We start from the raw sequence: 18613 nt of genomic DNA on the forward strand, positions 1-18613 counted from the left end.
TAGGTTCCTTTTGTTACATTTTTTCTCGCTGTTTCCTGTTTCCTCATTTTCTGGTCAAACACATATTCACCACCAGAGGGAGATGTCTTATAAACAGTGTCTTAATGCCAAGTACTCCAAGTTTGTGTACTTAGTTCATACCTGCAGGTGAAACTCAGGTGAACATAATTGGAGGGGTAGAAGGACACAATTCTGTCTTTTTACAGGTGGAATAGCAATACGCTTGTGTACTTGATGCAATCACCGCTCAGCTCAAATAATGATTTCAGCAGGAAACAGGTCCAAAGATCATCAGGAGGTTTTCCATTAAATTAGGTCAAGAAGACAACAACAGCTTTTTATGACAGAGTATGAAGTTATCTCAGCAGCAGGAAACTCTGACCTGCTTCTTGTTTTCTGAGATTCTGACGTGGCACATTAAATACAAAAGAAACATGAAACAAAGAAATAAACCCCTCACATACTGTACAATAAAATGTGCAACTTGGTTGGGGAACTGACTTTTCGAAGTCTGTGGAATAAGACAATGATTCTCTCATCTTAAGGACAGTTTTAATATTACTATTCATACTCAAGGACACATACATACAGTAAGTAATATGGAGGCAAGAGGACGTGCATTTGTCAAATTTGAAACATGAATCTTTTTTTCTTTCTGTCACAACATCACACCCGCATCAATTCATATTACTGGAGAATCAAATGTCTTTGTGACGGTAATAGGAATATCTTCTTAAATTCAATTAACTGAATATTGCACAATAGACGTTACAGAAACTTTCAGAAACTCTGCAAATGTTAAATTTTTTCGCCCATGTTTATATCTCCTCTCATTACTTTCCTTTCACATTTACACGAATGCTCAAGTATCATAAATCAATGATTTGGTCCGTTATGTTGAAACACTCCAGTGTGTAAATGTCATTAATACAGGGAGTGTTTTCCAAAAAATGACAAGGTGGACATCAGCCTTATCTCAACGGTAAAGAGGACAGGTGACTTGAGGTGTAAATGCCAGAGAGGACTGTGTGATGGCAGGATTTTAAGAACAGTCATGTTATTTGTAGTATCGTAGGTAAGATACATAGGTACAGAACAATATAAACACAAATACACACACCTTTGATGGATTATTATGTTATGTATATATATATATATATATATATATATTAAATATAATTATTGTACGGCTCCAAGTTCTCATTTATTTCAGCCTAATATGTTTATTGATTTTCTTATTGTAATAGGAATAAAGATCAGTCACTTAATGTTTTTTAGCACAACAGTAGTTTTTAGCTCAGTTTAGCAAAGCTTATCTGAACTTAGGTCGTGGAAAACCCGTTCATGGTCCATTACCAGAAGTCTCCGTTGTTTGGTCGGTCAATGGTTTAGTTGTGTTGGTAATTTCTCAAAAACCCTCAGAAGAGGATGATCCTTTTATTGTGTTCAAAAGAAGAAAGAAACAACACAAAAGGAAAAGAAAAAAAACAACTGATTACTTCCTGGAAGTAGTATTTGTTATGTGCATGATGAAACAGCCACAAATAAGATCCAGCAATAACATCTATACACTGATCTGTCCCTAACACCATCCTTCGGATGATTAGAATAAATGAAAGCTGAAAATGAGTGTGACTATCATTTATTGAGTTTCTATATATCATTTTTTGAGTTTAAGTAAAGGAAGTCCTTTTGTATTGTTGTTGTTGCATGTGTTGAGCTCGGAGGTCCTCACAATGACTGCGTTTACATGCACTCAATAACCCTTTTAAAACCCGAATATTCGGTCATGTAAACGCCAAACGGGATATCCCCATCAAACGGAACATGAATTTGTTTTCTGCGCATGCTCTGTTCACAAGGAATCCTGGTCTTCTGAGTCCAGGAAGTTCTTATAAACACGGAGAAACGCAAGACCACGCCACACTTTTGGAGTGAGGAGGAGACTAATCACTTCATAAATGTAATGAAGGATATGAACATTTTGGCATTTGTAGAAGGTAGAAAGTATGGGGATAGCGAGATTTAAAAGGAGGTGAGCGAAGCAGCACTTGTTTTGAATTTGGATACAGGAAGAAGAAGCGGAAATTATGGGAATTGCGTCATGATGTTCTCCGTGTGTCGCTGGTTTGATCCAGATATCCCGAATGATTAATTACCATGTATGCAGGGATAACCGTGTTTGCTCACGCATGTAAACGGAATATTCCGAATGTTTCAGTAACCGGAATATTAGCAATAACCCGAATTTTCACTGCATGTAAACGTAGTCACTGGCTCCCTGCATCTCAGAGAAAAGACTTTAAAGTGCTCCGGTTAGTTTATAAATCACTGAATGGTTTAGAAACCGAAATACATCAGAGACTTGTTGTTGCCATGTCAACCATCCAGGTCTTCTGGTTCAGGTCTGCTCTGTGTCCCCAGAATCAGAACCAAACATGGAGAAGCAGCGTTCAGCTTTTATGCTCTGCAGATCTGGAAAAACTGCAGGAATGCTGAAACCTTTAGTTCCTTTGAATAACAGTTAAACACTCATTTGTTTACAGCTGCCCTTGACTGATTTATTTAAACCATTCTGAATGTATATGTAAACAATGTTAATTGGAGTATTACACTGTAACTCTAGTTTAAGTCTTTTCTTAATTATGCTTTTACATTGTGATTCGGATTTTTTTCCTCTTTTCTTTTTTTCCAGATTTGTGCTTCTCTGTCTCTCACTCCTCCTTTACCTTGTAGTCCAACATATCATATAAGAAGTGAAAGAATAATCCATGCTGAATTATGTATAATAACTAAAGAGTATTAGCACACTCAAGTTTCCTTCAGATTTTTTATTGTAAATTTGTTTTTTAATTTCTTGTTTGTTTGTTTTTTTTTGTTGTAAATGAAATTGAACCTGCAGAAGTCCAAACTCTCAGGTGAAAGTTATGAGTCAATTCTGGTCTGGTCTCGTTGAATCAATGAGGGTTAAGAAACTGATCAATATCTGAAACTAATCACGGCTGTTCTTTTCCAATAGGAGGCTTTATACAGAAGTTCTTTTTACTTGCTACTTTGTGCATTTTTTTATTTTCCCTCCCTCATGAGAAGAGAAATACCCACATTTATATTTCCTGTTCACCAATAGGACAGAAACTGATTTTAAATAAAGAATCTATAAGTACTTTATGTTAGTGGTTTCCACACAGTGGTTTTACAACAATGAAACTTATGACAGCACGATGAAACATCAAACATACCATATAAATGATGGTGGGTCACTGAGCCTTTACATTCTCGTACACCGCTGATATTTCCTCATAAAGGTTTTCTTTGTTTTCTAAAAGAAAACATAAAACATGTTTGTAACATATATTTACACTTGAAGAGTACATGCTGTAATTTACAAGACTGATTCTACACATATTTATAGAATTTGTTTTGAAATAATCATTTTCACGAGTCAGGTGACAGGAAATGAGGAATACAAACCTGTGTTATTCATAGGATGAGCATCAGTATTTAAGTTGGATCTAAACATTCAAAATGAAGTATTAAAATTATGGCCACACGGTCAAATAAAACACAAAAGTGAGATACTGAACTACACTGCAATACTAATACGTTTCAAAGTTTTACAATAAAACTCATCACATGTCATAAAAACAACTGTTTACAGATAAATATTGAAATTATTTCAGCTCTGTGTCTGTTCAATGATAATATACAAGAACATATATATCGTTTTATAACAGTTATGTAACAATATTTAAAGCTCATTTCTACATAGAAAAAAAAACTTTTGATAATTGTTAGGTTAAACTCACCAAATATTGTTTCCAGAACTATTAATACCCAATTAAAATTATGTTTAAATGTCTCTGTTTCTCACTTACTTTTTTCTGCAGAAGTAGTATCCTCCACCAGCAGCCGCAGCAGTGATGATTAAACATACAATCACTATTCCAGCGATGCCACCAGCAGATAATCCTGATGGCTGGATGCTTCCTAGAAATGAATAAATAATATTTTCATACATCTTTAAACGAGGAGCCGTTTCTATGTCTTTGATACAGTGTTGCACAGTTATCTCCTCACCTTAAAAACTTGGTAGAAAACATCTGCATGAAAAACACTACAGGTGTCCCACCACTTCATATTGTAAAATGTATAAAACTATAACCTGACTTGAATATCCAGAAGTATCAAACATATCTGGAGTTACTGTTTCACATACCTGCATGAACAAACAATTCAAACGTTGCAGATGATCTTCTGTCAGTTATGTTATTCATCGCTTCACAGGTGTAATATCCACCATCAGAAAGTTCAGCGTTTTCTTTTGAGAACTCAGGAGAATTAGCAGGAATCACAGTTCCATTTAACATCCAGATGAACGTGGCAGATGGAGTAGAGTTGGCAGAGCAGATCAGTTTTATAGGTTCACTTACAGTTACATTATCTTTACCTGTGATCCTAACATTTTCTGGCCCATCTGAAAGACAGGTATTTTTGATGTGTTAGTAGCTCTTATAGATAACAAACAACCAGTTCAGTATTTCAACATCTGTGGTTCTGAAGTAGGAGATCAAGTACACTGAGTCAGTAAATGTAAATAAAGTGTTTTACTTACACATGACATCCATCCTGTATTTAGCCTCACTGCTGCTGACAGGGTTACTGATGGTACAGAGATAATCTCCACTGTTGTCTCTGTTTACAGGTTTAAAGGACAACACTGTGTTATTATCAGAAAGTGCCATGTTGTCATTCAGGATCAGATCTGAACCATCCTTCATCCATTTTCTGGCAGTGGGAGATCCAGAAGCATCACAGGTTAAGTTGACAGAGTTTCTATCAATGATCAGGTTTGTTGATGCTGTCAAATAAATTCCTGATATTGGTTCTGTTGGTAAACAAATACAGAGGCTTGTAAGTAAAATATGAAACCAGAACTAAAAGTAATTGTGTAACTGATGGCCACAAAAGTGACCAATAAAGCCTTTAAATATGAAAATATTAAAGCAAGATTAGTAAAGTGTACCTGTTAACACAATATTGACATATTATAACATGTTAACATTTTGTATGATGGTAAACATGACAGAGTAGAATTATAACTCCCAACACCACACATATGTGCATTTACAAATATGAGCTACAAGGTCCAAAACCCAGCTGGAGGCCAAACACAAACAACATGGAGGGAAACACAACTGCAGGATTGTGTATGTCCAGTTGTCTCTGCTTACATTTAATGTACATTTGATTTAATGTCAGTCTCGTCATGTGATAAACATTACTGGTTAATAAATACATCATAATTACAAGTTAAATAAAACTTAAAATACCTAAAATAAACCTTCTTCCAACATTTATTACATATACTGAGCTACAAGGTGGAATCCAGAGAGCAACATCTGAACTCTGGAGTTCATCTTATCCATTAAATGGCACAACTATAACTTTAGATTTTAATGTTGGACAGATTGTGTTGTTTCTTTTTTTTGGTTGAAAGGCAGTGAAGAATTCTGAAAAGTTCAATGGAGCTGCATAAGGTAGTCATAGACTCGTGACAAGCATCAACTTATTACAACTAGTCATGTGATTTACAAATAATATTATTCATATTATATTTTTTGAATCATAAGTTAAAGCTAACCAATATTAAAGGATTGAATCTTAGAGTTTATCGTGCCAAGAAATGTTGTGGGAAATGGGAAAAGAAACAGTAGTAACATCCAAAAATGTTGGAGTAATACTAATATAAACATGTAAAATCTCACTTATCCAAACCAAACAGAAAAACTGTGGAGTTAATCTATGCAGATATTTTAATGAAAATGTGTAGACACATCCATCATCTGTACCCACATATTACTAATGTGTTTTCCCCAGCTCTCTTATGGTTAAAGGCAGGAGTCATCACAGGACAAACAAGCACACACATTCACTTTAATGTGCAAGTTAATGAACAATTAAGAATCAGGACACAACCAAACCACTGAGCTACACCTCATTCAAACACATGTCAGTGCTATATCTTTCAAAATGTTGAAAATCCAGCACAATGACAACTAAAATGTTTAATAGCTTTAGAGGTTATTATCAAAGATCTGACAGTTGTAGTTTCCTCTCAGAGTTGTCTGAGCCTTGGCCCACCAGCAGGCCTCCATAGAAACACCTGAAATATAATTTGGATAACCCCTCTTTCCCGCCGTCCTCCTGTATTAGTATTTTCCCATAAATTTCCCGTTTTATAATATAATAATTTTTAAAAAAGCGTTATTGCGCCTCTCGTAAGGTTAGTGGCAGCAAAGGGAACAAACTCGGAACAACAAATCAGACCAGGTTATCGTACGACATCTTTTCTTGTTGTTGTTAAGTGGAGGTCAACCGGAGGTGGCTCTTTGTTGAAATGGTTACCATGGTTACAGCCCCACCTAGCATCACGGAGTCAGCCATGCTCTGGCCATTTATCCGATCTCTGAACAGCATGTAAACTCAGACAAGTGATCCGGTCTTCTGCATGTCATCTGATACGATCGGAAATCCGATCTCTTTGCTGCATGTAAACGTACTGACTGAGTGCTACCTTATTTATAGTCTATGGGCCTGATTTACTAAGATCCTAAATAAAGAGTACTAAATTGCGTGTGCACTGAAAAAGTTTGCACGTGCTGTTGTTGTGTGTTTTGCGGGTGATCAACTAAGAATGCTTGCGCAATTGATAACAGGTGCAAACCGCAGTATTTAAATGAGGCATTGCGCGTCTTACGGTTTGCGCCATGGAGAGTCTGGATGCATCCAGACTCTCCATGGCGCAAACCATCACCCCTAAAAAAGGATAGTCGCAAGTGCAAAATGAAATTTGACGAGTTGGAGTTAGAGATATTAGTGGAAGAGGCAAATAAACACATTCATGAACTACAGCAAAGAAATTTAAACATTACCAAAAGAAACGCAATATGGGAGAAAATCTGCGATAGAATAAATGCAGTTGGTAAGACAAAAAGAACGGCAGATGAGGTTAAAAGAAGGTGGCAAGATATAAGGCGAAGAACTAAAGAAAAAGTGGCCTTTAATAAAACTTCGGCAAACAAGACAGGTGGAGGGCCTGCGGAAGAGATGCCTCTAACCAGCATTGAGCAGCAGGTGCAGCTCACCTTCTGCGAGGAGCAGATAACTGGGATACCGGGGTATGACACGCTAGAGCCAACTGCAGAACAGGCGCACAATAAGAAACACTTTTTTCTCCATGAAAACACGTGATTTATTTATTATCACAAATAAAAAAAATTAATGTGCCTCCTGTGGCAACCTTTTGCTGAATAATACTCGATTTAACATTCAAATAAAATATTTCTCCTTTTGCATGTGGAGAATCCTCACCACAAGTTGAGCCATCCCCACCCCAGTCCTCAAATCAGCCCTTAACTCATTCAACAGCTCCAAGATGGAATCACTAGATAGTCGATATGTTTCAACTATCTGGTTTTCATTCTTTCCAAACAAGAGTCCGAAAGACTCTCTCTCTGCGTATTCTTTGATTTTGGCGATGTCGCCTCCTTGCCACAATAACAGCAGCCATCGGTGCGTAATGCTGGGCAGATTAGCACCTTCCTTTCGAACGTATTAAATACAGACACAATCACAATCCCCGCAATTACTTTTAGGCTTGGTAAATCTCATTGCGTGTGGTAAATGAACCTATTTGCATTTTCCCCTCCCAGTATTTAGCGCTTTCTGGCGGGTACGCCCCATATTGATTATTCATCAGGGCAAAAGTACTAAATGAACAGCGTGTGCTATTTTGCTCATTTGAGAGGCGCAATCCTCTTTGCACGCTGTTAGTAGATCAGCTTTCACATTGGTTTGCGGGTGATGTCAAGTTTGCACACGTTTTTACGCACGCAAACCTTTAGTAAATCAGGCCCTATGAGTGCTACGCGCCGACTAGTGGTGTGAAGGCTGTATTGCTACTGTAGCCTGCCGTGAGCCTGTGAGCCCGAGCTCAGGGAAAAGGAAACGTGACGATACAGATAAATCGTTTTTACACACGGATCCATTTACAGCCAATCGAGAGCTCCCGCCCATTTTTTTACTCACACGTAAATGTGAGTACAGACACACAAATCTTTTTACACACACACAAATGTGAATACAGACAAATGTGAATACACGCAAATCTTATTACACACACACAGATTGACATACGCACACACAAATAATATTGGAACAATAATACCCCCATAGCAGCCGTTTTGGTTATTATTATCAGGCCTAGAGTGCTAAAGTGTGTGTTAACAAACTGTCGAGGAAAAAAACTCACCATTAATGATCTTAGAATATCAGCTGTTGCTGCCCATCAGCCTGGGTTGTTTGTTTATTTATTTTAGGTGTTTTAAGGCTACGCTACAGTGTGATAACATATGTTATCAATGTCACTGCAAAAACAATTCTGTATGAAGAGTATGGATTAGGTCTAAATCAATTGACGATGCATTTGCCAAGCACTCCAAACTGGACCTGGTGAAACTATTGAGGACCTGACAGACCAGTTCAGATAAAAACGTAATGATAGAAGGAAGATTATGTCTAATGACTGAAATCCTGTGACAACCAACAGTGGTATCAAGAGTTTTTAAGATGTCACAATGGAGAACTATAAGTTTCATCTGCTTTCTTGCTTGAATTTGAAAAAAATATATTCACATATAATTCAATCAGTCAGTCAACAGATGGTTCTACCACTTCTTCTTTTGGTTCTGTCAAGCCAATAAACATTATATCAGTTTTTTCTCAACCGTATTTCTTGTAAAGAGATATTAGCGTCTGTTGAATATACTGAGGTGGGAAAATTTCCACTGTAAATGAATAAAGTGTAGACATTTAAATGGTAAAACCAAGTCCAGTTCCTATTTTAAAATCTGCTGGAGTGTTAAAATAATGATTCAGAACCTGGATTTCACTTGACTTTCCCAGAAACAGCTATGCCTATACAAAGGTGTAACAGCGTTACTTAAAGTAAATCCTCTAGCAGACTGAGGATATAATAATAGTAATAAAATGTTCTTGTAGGATGAGTTACTGATCAGAGAAGACAACTATTATCACAGCTTTATGTGCAGCTTCCATTGTACAGTATGTGGTTAAACTATGTAGGAACACCTCATTTAGCAACTACGAGCAAGAGAGGAAATTACGTTTCAGCTTATCATCACCTTGTAGTGAGATAAAACACACAAAAAGGACACATACTGGTCAGACGTTGTGCACGTTATTGTTTACTGGGGTTGAATTTGGAGAATTCAGTGTAGGCTCCAGTCCATGAGATCATCAACTCCCCTGTCAGCAGAGCTTCTGTTTAGAAGGAGACTGAACTATTGAGTCAGAACGGGTCGTGTTCTCGGCCTCCACTGCTTCTGCAGAGCTGCAGAGTCATGGGTACAAAAGGTGGCTGGTCCCCCAAACCAAGACGTTTACACCTGGAGGAGAGGGAGCCGTCAGCCAAGACAGCTGGTACTGGCAGGCTCAGTGAAGCACAACTCAGGGAAGTTGTGGAAGTAAAATTATAAGAGGGGGAGAAATAAGGCTGATGAATGTGACTACTATTCTGCCTTGTAGAGATTCTGGTAAACCAAGAGTCAACTCAGGAGGAAGAAGCTGTTCTTCACCAGTGCTGTGTAGTGTGGATTTGACCTTAACTTGGGAAAGTCCAGCAGTGGAAAGAATACATTAGGGATCTTCTCAACCTGACGGATATCAAGAGCTCTGACTATTGGCGCTTTTGCACTAGTATCTACTCAACTCGCTTCTACCCGCCACGGCCCCGTCTTGCGCTTTTGCACTAGGGGCTGAGTCAGACATTTGAATCAGGAAGCGGGAGTCAGCGCGAGAGCGACTCGCGGCTCGCGGCAATTTTATTATAAAGCGCAAAATGTCTGTTTGGTGATCCAACTCTGAGGTGCAGATGTTCATAAACCTGGGGGCTGAGGAGAGAATTAAAAAAGGGATGTAGATGGGCTGTTTTTCTCTCAGCTGCTAGCGGCTCCAGCTGATTTCTCATCAGCGTCGACACAAACAAAGCGGTTGCGCAATCGAGTACGTCACAGCAGCTTCACCCCGACGAGCCTCGCCGCGCCGAGCCGAGCCGAGCTGATGAGGTACTAGTGCAAAAGCGCCATATCAGGCATCTTGTTTCTTTTGGTAAAAAATAATCTTGAGCGTAAAAATATTTGTTCTATGAAAAAAAAAAAAATGGCTGAAATTTTTCATATCTCAGAGTTTTACTGTGAAAGGCCTGACAGCTGTTGTTTCCACTCTGAGTCGTCTGAATGTTCATCAGTCTGAGTTCTGGTCCAGTATCAGACAGCTGCTCTCCATCCAGAAACCAGAATAACTGGAGGAATGGAGGTCAAGACTCTGCTGAGCAGGTCAGGCTGATGTCTGACCCCTCCTTGTAGAGGTTTTGTGGTGGAGAAACTGTCAGTATCACATTTTCTTGGCCAACAGAGTGTACAAGACATAGCAAAGACAAATAATATTAGTTTGTTGAAGAAAATTAAATTGTTAGATTCATCGTTAGGTTTCGTATTGACTTAATTTAGATTTTGTTGTCAATTCAGTTAGACATTCATTAAAGTTTAACAGTAATCTAAACTTTTACTAATGTTTGCATGCAGAAACTAAACATGTGTTCATAACAAAACTTGCTGGACCACTGATTGCATCACTGACAGGATTGAACACATGACACATGTAAGATCCCTGGTCGTAGCGGTTCACATTTACTACAGTCAGATTGGAGCCTCCATCAGTGAGATGAACTTTATCACTGCCTGTAACCTCAGAGCTGTCGTTCATCCAGACATAAGAGGTTACTGATCCAGAGGAGGAGCAGGACAGACGAGCAGAACTGTTGAACTCAACCAAGTCTGAACTGAGGAGTTACTGTTACACTGGAGACTGGCTCTGTGGAGGAAAATGTAAATGTTTCTATGGTAGCCATCATTTTACAAACTGGTAGACCAGAACAATAATTAAATAATGAAGAATCAGTTTCTTTTTAGTTTTTTATTAAGCTTTAAAAGTTTAAAAGATTTAAAGGAGCTTGAGGCTCCTTTTAAGAAATGAGACTCTCTAGCGCCACCCTTCACCACGACGGCCGTTGGTGGTACTGCAGCCAACAGTGAAGCCGGCACGGGAGAACGGGGAGAACGCGCATGCAGCGTCATGTGACGTGACATCCGCAGCCCAGCGCGGGAAATTTGGGCCCGAATTGCAGCACATTTTGCAGCACACAGCCTGTTCAAGGCAACAGAGAGATACACTAAAGGGCTCATTCTTTTGGGTTTGGAACGCTTCATCTGACATTATTACTAGAAAACTTAAAACATATACAAATTTTTTTCATAAATTCTGCCTCAATCCGGCCTCAAGCTCCTTTAAAAGTTTGTGATTGCATCTAATTAATCTCAATTAGTTCCTCAGCATCATATAAACAAGCTGTCAAAGTTATACTTTGAACAAATATTTTATGTAAAAGGACTTGTCTAAATTATATTTCATATTTAATGTTCGTCCAAAATGTCTGATGGGTCCAGATTTGATGAAGTTAGGCTAGTAGTATTACTTGCAGCATTTAAACTTTAAACTGAGCTTCAGCAGCACTAACTGAAAAAAGTTAAAATGTGTCAAATAGTTAAAGGAGCCGTGTGTAAGAGCAATAATAAAACGAATCATAAAATGACCCCGATATGTCAACAGACATTTAAAAATCATGTTCATTTCAAATATTTATGTCACTGACAACAGCACTCAAGCCAGGATATTCCTGTTTAAAAAGAGGAGTTGCAGCCCTCAACTGATGTTGATGTTGTCATTTTTTGTTTTGGCCTGAAGCTCCACCCTCCACCTATCTCCCAATCACGAAGTCAGTATTGTTTCGGCATCCGGGTTGCCAGCTCGGCTCTAATTATCGCAGCAGCCGCTACGAACGTGTTGGATGAAAAAATGTCTAGCTTTCCAAAACCTAAAAGACCTCGCTATGAATCTGAGTTACATCGTGACAAGGTCCGAAATAAAACAAGGATTTGTATAGGAGATGCTTTTGATAGATGGAGACGGCTGAAAGCGGAGAAGAATTTGAAGACAGACGCCAACGTTGCTGATTTTCTCCTGGACAGGTAAGATTCATAGCTAAATGTTTGGCTAACGCTAATTTACTTGGACAAGGTAACAATGCAGGGGCCTCATCTATAAAGCTTACTTGCGCAGAAAAAGCGCCTGAAAGTTGCGGAAGCCGCCATCTACGCAAAGCCTCGGATCTAAAAAGAAAAAACTAACCAAAAAATCTGCGGATCCCTACGGCAACCCTCACCCTCCCGTAAGAATTTACGTAAGACACGGGGAACTGGCGAGGCAGGCTGTGAGGTGGTGAAATGAAGCCAGATTCATGTCATACTCTTAATAATGTCATCACATATCACAACATATATCAGACTTATAATAAAATAGCGCTGATCGTGTCCCTCTGTGTGTGAAGCACAGCGTCAGTCAGGACTCTGCTGCTGCTGGAGCTGCAGCCGCAGTGCAGGACATGCTGGGAACCTCCTTCACCCACCGCTTTAGGACAGAACAAATGAGGGGGTCCATAGAGCGTTTATGGGCTCTAAAGGGACACAGATTTTTTTTCATATATATAATGAGTTTTACGCGCGCGTGAAACCTTTACGTGCGGGTGTAAGCCTAAATTAGGGTTCCGCGTTAAAATGACGCAGAGCCTACGGCGTAGGGTACGCGGCAACGCGCACCTACGCCATAGGCTCTGCGTTGGTATAACGCGGAACCATAAATCAGCTTAGAGCAGCTCTGAGGGAGCTGGGGGTGAAGCGAGGCGGCTGGGCCGGCTTTCGCACAGGGTGTGTTGATGATTTGCAAATACAGGATGAGCCTACCGTTAGTTTTAACTGTAAAAAGTGGGGGGGACAAAAACATGATTTTGAGAAGACGGGGGGACATGTCCCCCCTGTTGCGTCGGGTCACTCACGGCAGTTAGCGCAGCAACGGCGTGCTGCCACTCACTCGCTTTATTTTATAGCCTACTATTTATATACTTTTTCTACTTTTACTGTCACCACCAAATAATGTCGTTTTCCTGTCCTCCACCTCATCCACAACATTTCGATCTCAGATCTCAGTGAAATTCAGTGGCACGGTGGCTCGACAGTCTCATTCATTCTGACGCCAAACAGGCTGCAGGAAGCTACTGCGCATGCTCAGCAGGCTCATTCATATGCAAATACTACTTTGCATTACGCGTTTAAGGTAAAAAGTGGGCGTGTAGAGGGCGGGATATGAGGCGGATTCAGCTGCACAGCCTTCCAGCTGGACTGTGATTTATAAAGCAAACATTGCGTGCAAGTGTGCGTGCACATGGTTTTATTGATCCGGATTTTTTTTTGCGCCCGGCATTTTCGGCTTTTGGGTGTACGTGCACTTTTAGTATGACTCCTACGCAGTCCATTTTAAATGAGGCCCCTGGGCTGTACAGTGCGACAGTTTTCATAGCATTTGCGAATAAAAATAATCCGGTGCGAAGAGAAATATGTATCCACTCGCATTTGTGCGAGTGAGTTGCGCTGGGGTCATGTTAAAAAAAGGGTGAAAATCAATATGAATGTCTCTTGACATACATCAGCCTTTTTCAACCGGGGTGTCGCGGCACCCTGGGGTGTCGTCAAAAAATTACCTATCTGACATTTCATATATAAATACCGTATTTTCGCGACCATACGGGCGCGGTGTGGAAAGGCGCACCCTCAGTTGTGTGTCATTTCTGTATTTAAAACACACACACGGCGCACCGAACCTAAAGGCGCCGTCTACACACACACACAAACACGCGCGCGCCGCAGAACACACACACAAGCACACGAGTGTGCGTGTTTAAAAATAGAGCGGGAGCAAAACTTTGTTTGACTTTATTTCAGTTTTTACATTAATCAAACCCATCGAAGTCCTCATCCTCTGTTTCTGCATTAAAGAGCTCCGCTAAATCAGCTGTGCCAGTCCCAATTTCCTCGCTTTCAGAGTCATTTTCCGTGCCATGCGGCGCCTCGGACTTGCCGGCTTTTGCAAAAGCTCGCAAAATATTCCCAGCAGACACGTTAGCCCACGCATCAACAATACATCTGCAAACTTTGGCATAACTTGCCCGGCGCTGCTTTCCACTCTTGGTGAAATTGTGTTCTCCCTCAGTCATCCATCTCTCCCACGCCGCTGCAGCCTTAAGGCTGATTTATGGTTCCGCGTTACACCAACGCAGAGCCTACGCCGTAGGGTACGCGGCGATGCGCACGCGCCGCTCAACAGTATTTTGAAAGTGACTGCAGTACCAGTTTTGGCCATTTCTTACCGTACACACGGCTCCTTTAAAATATTTAAAGGGGACCTATTATGCATCTAATACCTATTTTAAACAGGCCTTGAATGTCTTAAAAACAAGCTTTTGATTGTTTTTTCTAAATAAATTAGAAATTCCGTCTCTAAACCATGTCTTTATCATCCCATTCTCTAACCTCATTATGTATGTGGGATTCTGAGTGGGCGGGGAGGCTATGATAATGAGTGCTGATTGGCTGCCTGAATGACGTGATACACAGCTACAGAAAAAATAGCGGAAGCTCCGGCCGGCGGAGTTAGTTGTGGGTGTGGTTTCAAGCATCAGAGGCCAAACTCTCTCAGAATCTGAACTGCTCGTAGAAGCCACATCACACTGGATGGCTCATCCGGGCGGCTGTACAGACACTGCAGAATTTGGTTGCTTTCCTCATCTCTGAGTGTGCAGGCTGAGGGGAGACCACTTTATATGTTAAAGCAAGAAAAACGTGTTTTTCATAATAGGTCCCCTTTAAAGTAAAATCCATGAAAGGTGTTTCAACACTTAGAGATTCTGCTGCGTTCCCTCATTTATATTAAGGTGAATCAATCAGCCTCTTCTTTTCCTCTCGGCTGCTCCCTTCAGAGGTCGCTACAGCAAGTCATCTGTATCCATCTACCCGCCAGAATTCTGGCACTTTTACACTAGTACCTACTTATCCCGACTCGACTCGCCTCGACTCAGTTCAGCGCTTTCCCACTAGGGGTCTAACCGTTCTGAGTACATACTTTTTCTGTGTCTACTCTGCCAAGGTTCTAAGGAGCTGAGTCGGCTGCATCTTACGTCATCACACTACAGCCCACCAATTGGTCGGGGGCTTGGAGTCAGACGTCTGAGTCAGGATGTGGACATCAGCGAAAGAGCGACTCTGACGGCGGCTTCTTGTTAATTTTATTCGACAGGCATGTCAGCACAGAAGTCTTTTTCATGATGCAACTCTGAGGCGTAGATGTTCATAAACCCGCTTGAAGCTTCTCTCACTCTCATTGTTTAACTTGATATTGAACACAAGCCACAGACCCAGCAGCACAAATATATTATATCTTCCATGTTCTACATCTTTAGTGATGTTGTCTTCTTTGTTTAAATCACACAATCAAATACGTCACAGCAGCTGTGACTCCTGTGACACAATGTATAAATGATCATAGTGAGACAAATGATGGTGCACATCTAACAATGATAAACTATATAATGAATCCGAAATTACAGGTCTGTATAGAAAGAGAGAATAAAAAGTGTTAATAAATGGGCATCACCAAGTTACACTTTACACTAGGTTTTCAGTTTGAAAACCATGTTGGAACACTGAACGATCAAACAAGACAATTTAGTGTATCAACACCTGCTCACCATATATGTCCAGTCTGGTCCTTCCTGCATGATGTCCTGGTGAAATGTTAACTCCATACTCTCCACTGTCATTACGTGTCAGATCTCTGAGCTCCAGAGATCCAGTAGATGGGAAGAGGGTGATCCTGCCCTCATACTCTGGAGGAGTTTTGTTTACAGTTGGAGCATAGCTTATTATATCCTTAATACCAAATTTCCAGAACACTGCAGTATATGGTCCATCTGATGGAGTCAGAGTTGTGGTGAACATCACCGTCCCTCCTAGAGATGCATTCAGAGGACCATCTGGTAACACACCATCTGCTTCACATAAACCTGGAGGAGACAATTTTTTAAATTTTTATTTAAGAGTGAATTCAAATCAGTTTTAGCAATATGATGTGCTTGCCTGTTTGTGGTTACGACCGATTAATTTTGACTTCTATTTATTTTTCATAATTACTTTTAGTAACCCCTTTCTTGTTATTATTTTGTAATTACAGAAAAGCTTTATTTTAAAAATGTCTTAGCTCCAATATAAAGAAACTTCTGAATACATTTTGTTTGATTGTTAAAATATTTTTGTCAGGTGACCAGAGGACCTGAGACAGACAGTGTAAACATTTAGACACTAACGCTTTTAACGATCTGAGTTATAAAACAGCGAAGACAGAATCAAGTTTGAATGAACATGGATTAAAAGAACAGAAAGTCACTTTATGGGTATTTCATTCATTTATTTCATTTATTAATTCATTCCAGATTTGTCCAAACCATTGTATAACAATGTTAACTGTATTAATTCTAATTAATAATTCTATGCATCTATATACCAATAGATATACATGGACATACAGAATCCATTGTAAATACATTTATATAAATACATTAATCTATTTTAACTGAATGTACACAAAATAAATAAATCTATAAAAATAAATCAGTACCCAATGTACATCTATCTATATATACAAACCTATATACATGCACATGCATAACAATACACACAAATCCTGTTTAACATGTCTGAAAAGGGGTAGGAAGAAGTAAAACTCCTACCCTTTCTCCACTATTCCATAATTACCCTCTATATCCATCTGGTTTTCCAAGTCTAACAGTTTATTCTTATATTTTTTATATTTATATTTAATGAATTCTTCACCTCTTCACATCAGGGAAACTTTCAGCAACACAACTTTTTTCATTTGTGATTCTAAAACAGGATTTTATATCGTCTTTTATATGATGTCCTCTTACAACAAGAATGCTTCAATCCTTTTTATTCTATGAGACTGTGATACATGTTTTCTGAGTTAAAAAAAGACATTAGGCATGCTGCAAAATATTTAACTTCAATATATAGCAGCAAATATTTATTTTGTGTTATCTGTTCAAGTAGAAATGTTAATAAATACAGTTTCAGGAGGAGAAACAGAAATTTAAACTTAATATATATGTTCATGAAATGGAGTTTGTTACTGTCTACATTAACTTAACAGCTACGACAACTGAATAACTTGAGTGTTTCATAATACGACAGTAAGCATTGTATTCTTTTTACCTATCCAGTTGCAAATATAGTGCTTTTAAAAATATATTTTAAGGGCTTAAACTTTTATAAAAAATAGTGTGAACATGTTTTTATCTGCTTTATAAAGTAATAAAAACTCACCTGAGATGGTTCCGAGGATTATGAGGTATATCATTGTCATTTCCACTTCCCAAAAAAATGTGGTCTTTCACTTCTTCAGTCCTTTAATTGTGTCATATATGACTGAGGAATGCAAAGATAGGACAAGGAAGTGAACTTGCATACGTGAAGTTTTTTTTATTCCTGTTTTTGTTAATCATTAACAAAGATCAAGTGATCAAGGCACTTTTAGTTTGGAAAATAGAGTTACACCGCACTGCAGATTCAGTTTGAAATGATCCAAGCTGGCAAGAACCACCAATCAGTGGCTTGGAGGGTGATGACGTCAGATATAGTGCCGGCTCAGCACGCTTAGAACCTCGGCAGAATAGATACAGAAAAAGTATCTGCTTGGCACGACTCCACCCGCCTCGGTCGTAGTGGAAAAGCGCAAGACGGGGGCGTGGTGGGTAGAACCCACCCCCCCAGTCTCGCACTCAGCAGGCATGCCGATTTTTCCCAGTGGCCAGGCGCGGTACTGCAACAAAAAATCCCATGGGGCCCAGAAAGCTTTTTTCCCATAGACCGCAATTGTAAAAGAGAAGCCTCTAAAACTGTTCACAAGGACACCTCCAGCTGTAATCACCGTCAATTACTAATCTTTGGGGGTGGCAGCCTAGTGGTTACAGAGGAGGGCTGGAGTCTGGAGGACCCAGGTTCAGACTTTTCTTTGACTTTTCTGGCCGTTATAAAACATTTTTGACGGATATAAAGTCCATGACTTAAAAATATAGAATACAAAGATTAGTAATTGCCGGTGATTACAGCTGGAGGTGTCCTGTGAACAGTTTTAGAGGCTTCTCTTTTACTATTGCGGTCTATGGGAAAAAAGCTTTCTGGGCCCCATGGGATTTTTTGTTGCAGTACCGCGGCTGGCCACTGGAAAAAATTGGCGTGCCTTCTGAGTGCGAGACCCGGGGGCTGGCGTGAAACCTTTACGCGCGCACGTAAGCCTAAATTATGGTTCTGCGTTAAAACGAAGCAGAGCCTACACCGTAGGGTACGCGGCGATGCGCACTTACACCGTAGGCTCTGCATTGGTGTAACGCAGAACCATAAATCAGCCTTTAAAAGGAACCCTGCATATTAAGACATGTAGGTCTTAAAAGATAAATGTTTATTATAACAATGTGATATAAAAAACCTTGTTGATGTCTTCGTTTTTATGA

At 39.6% G+C, this 18613-nt stretch overlaps 1 protein-coding gene across 1 annotated transcript; it reads right to left on the reverse strand.

Moving 5' to 3' along the window:
• LOC133435840 (carcinoembryonic antigen-related cell adhesion molecule 8-like) lies at positions 1 to 17561 on the reverse strand. The gene is made up of 8 exons (XM_061717166.1): positions 17427 to 17561; positions 15776 to 16090; positions 4613 to 4885; positions 4217 to 4474; positions 3876 to 3987; positions 3472 to 3512; positions 3240 to 3319; positions 1 to 1434 (listed from the first exon to the last, which is right to left on the reverse strand). The coding sequence occupies exons 1-7, from the start codon at positions 17464 to 17466 to the stop codon at positions 3258 to 3260; spliced, it is 1101 nt and encodes a 366-aa protein (XP_061573150.1). The 5' UTR covers positions 17467 to 17561; the 3' UTR covers positions 1 to 1434; positions 3240 to 3257.
• Positions 17562 to 18613: the final 1052 nt, after the last annotated feature.

This window comes from Cololabis saira, chromosome 3 (genome assembly GCF_033807715.1).
Source record: "Cololabis saira isolate AMF1-May2022 chromosome 3, fColSai1.1, whole genome shotgun sequence".
In the NCBI taxonomy this organism is placed as follows: Eukaryota; Metazoa; Chordata; class Actinopteri; order Beloniformes; family Belonidae; genus Cololabis; species Cololabis saira.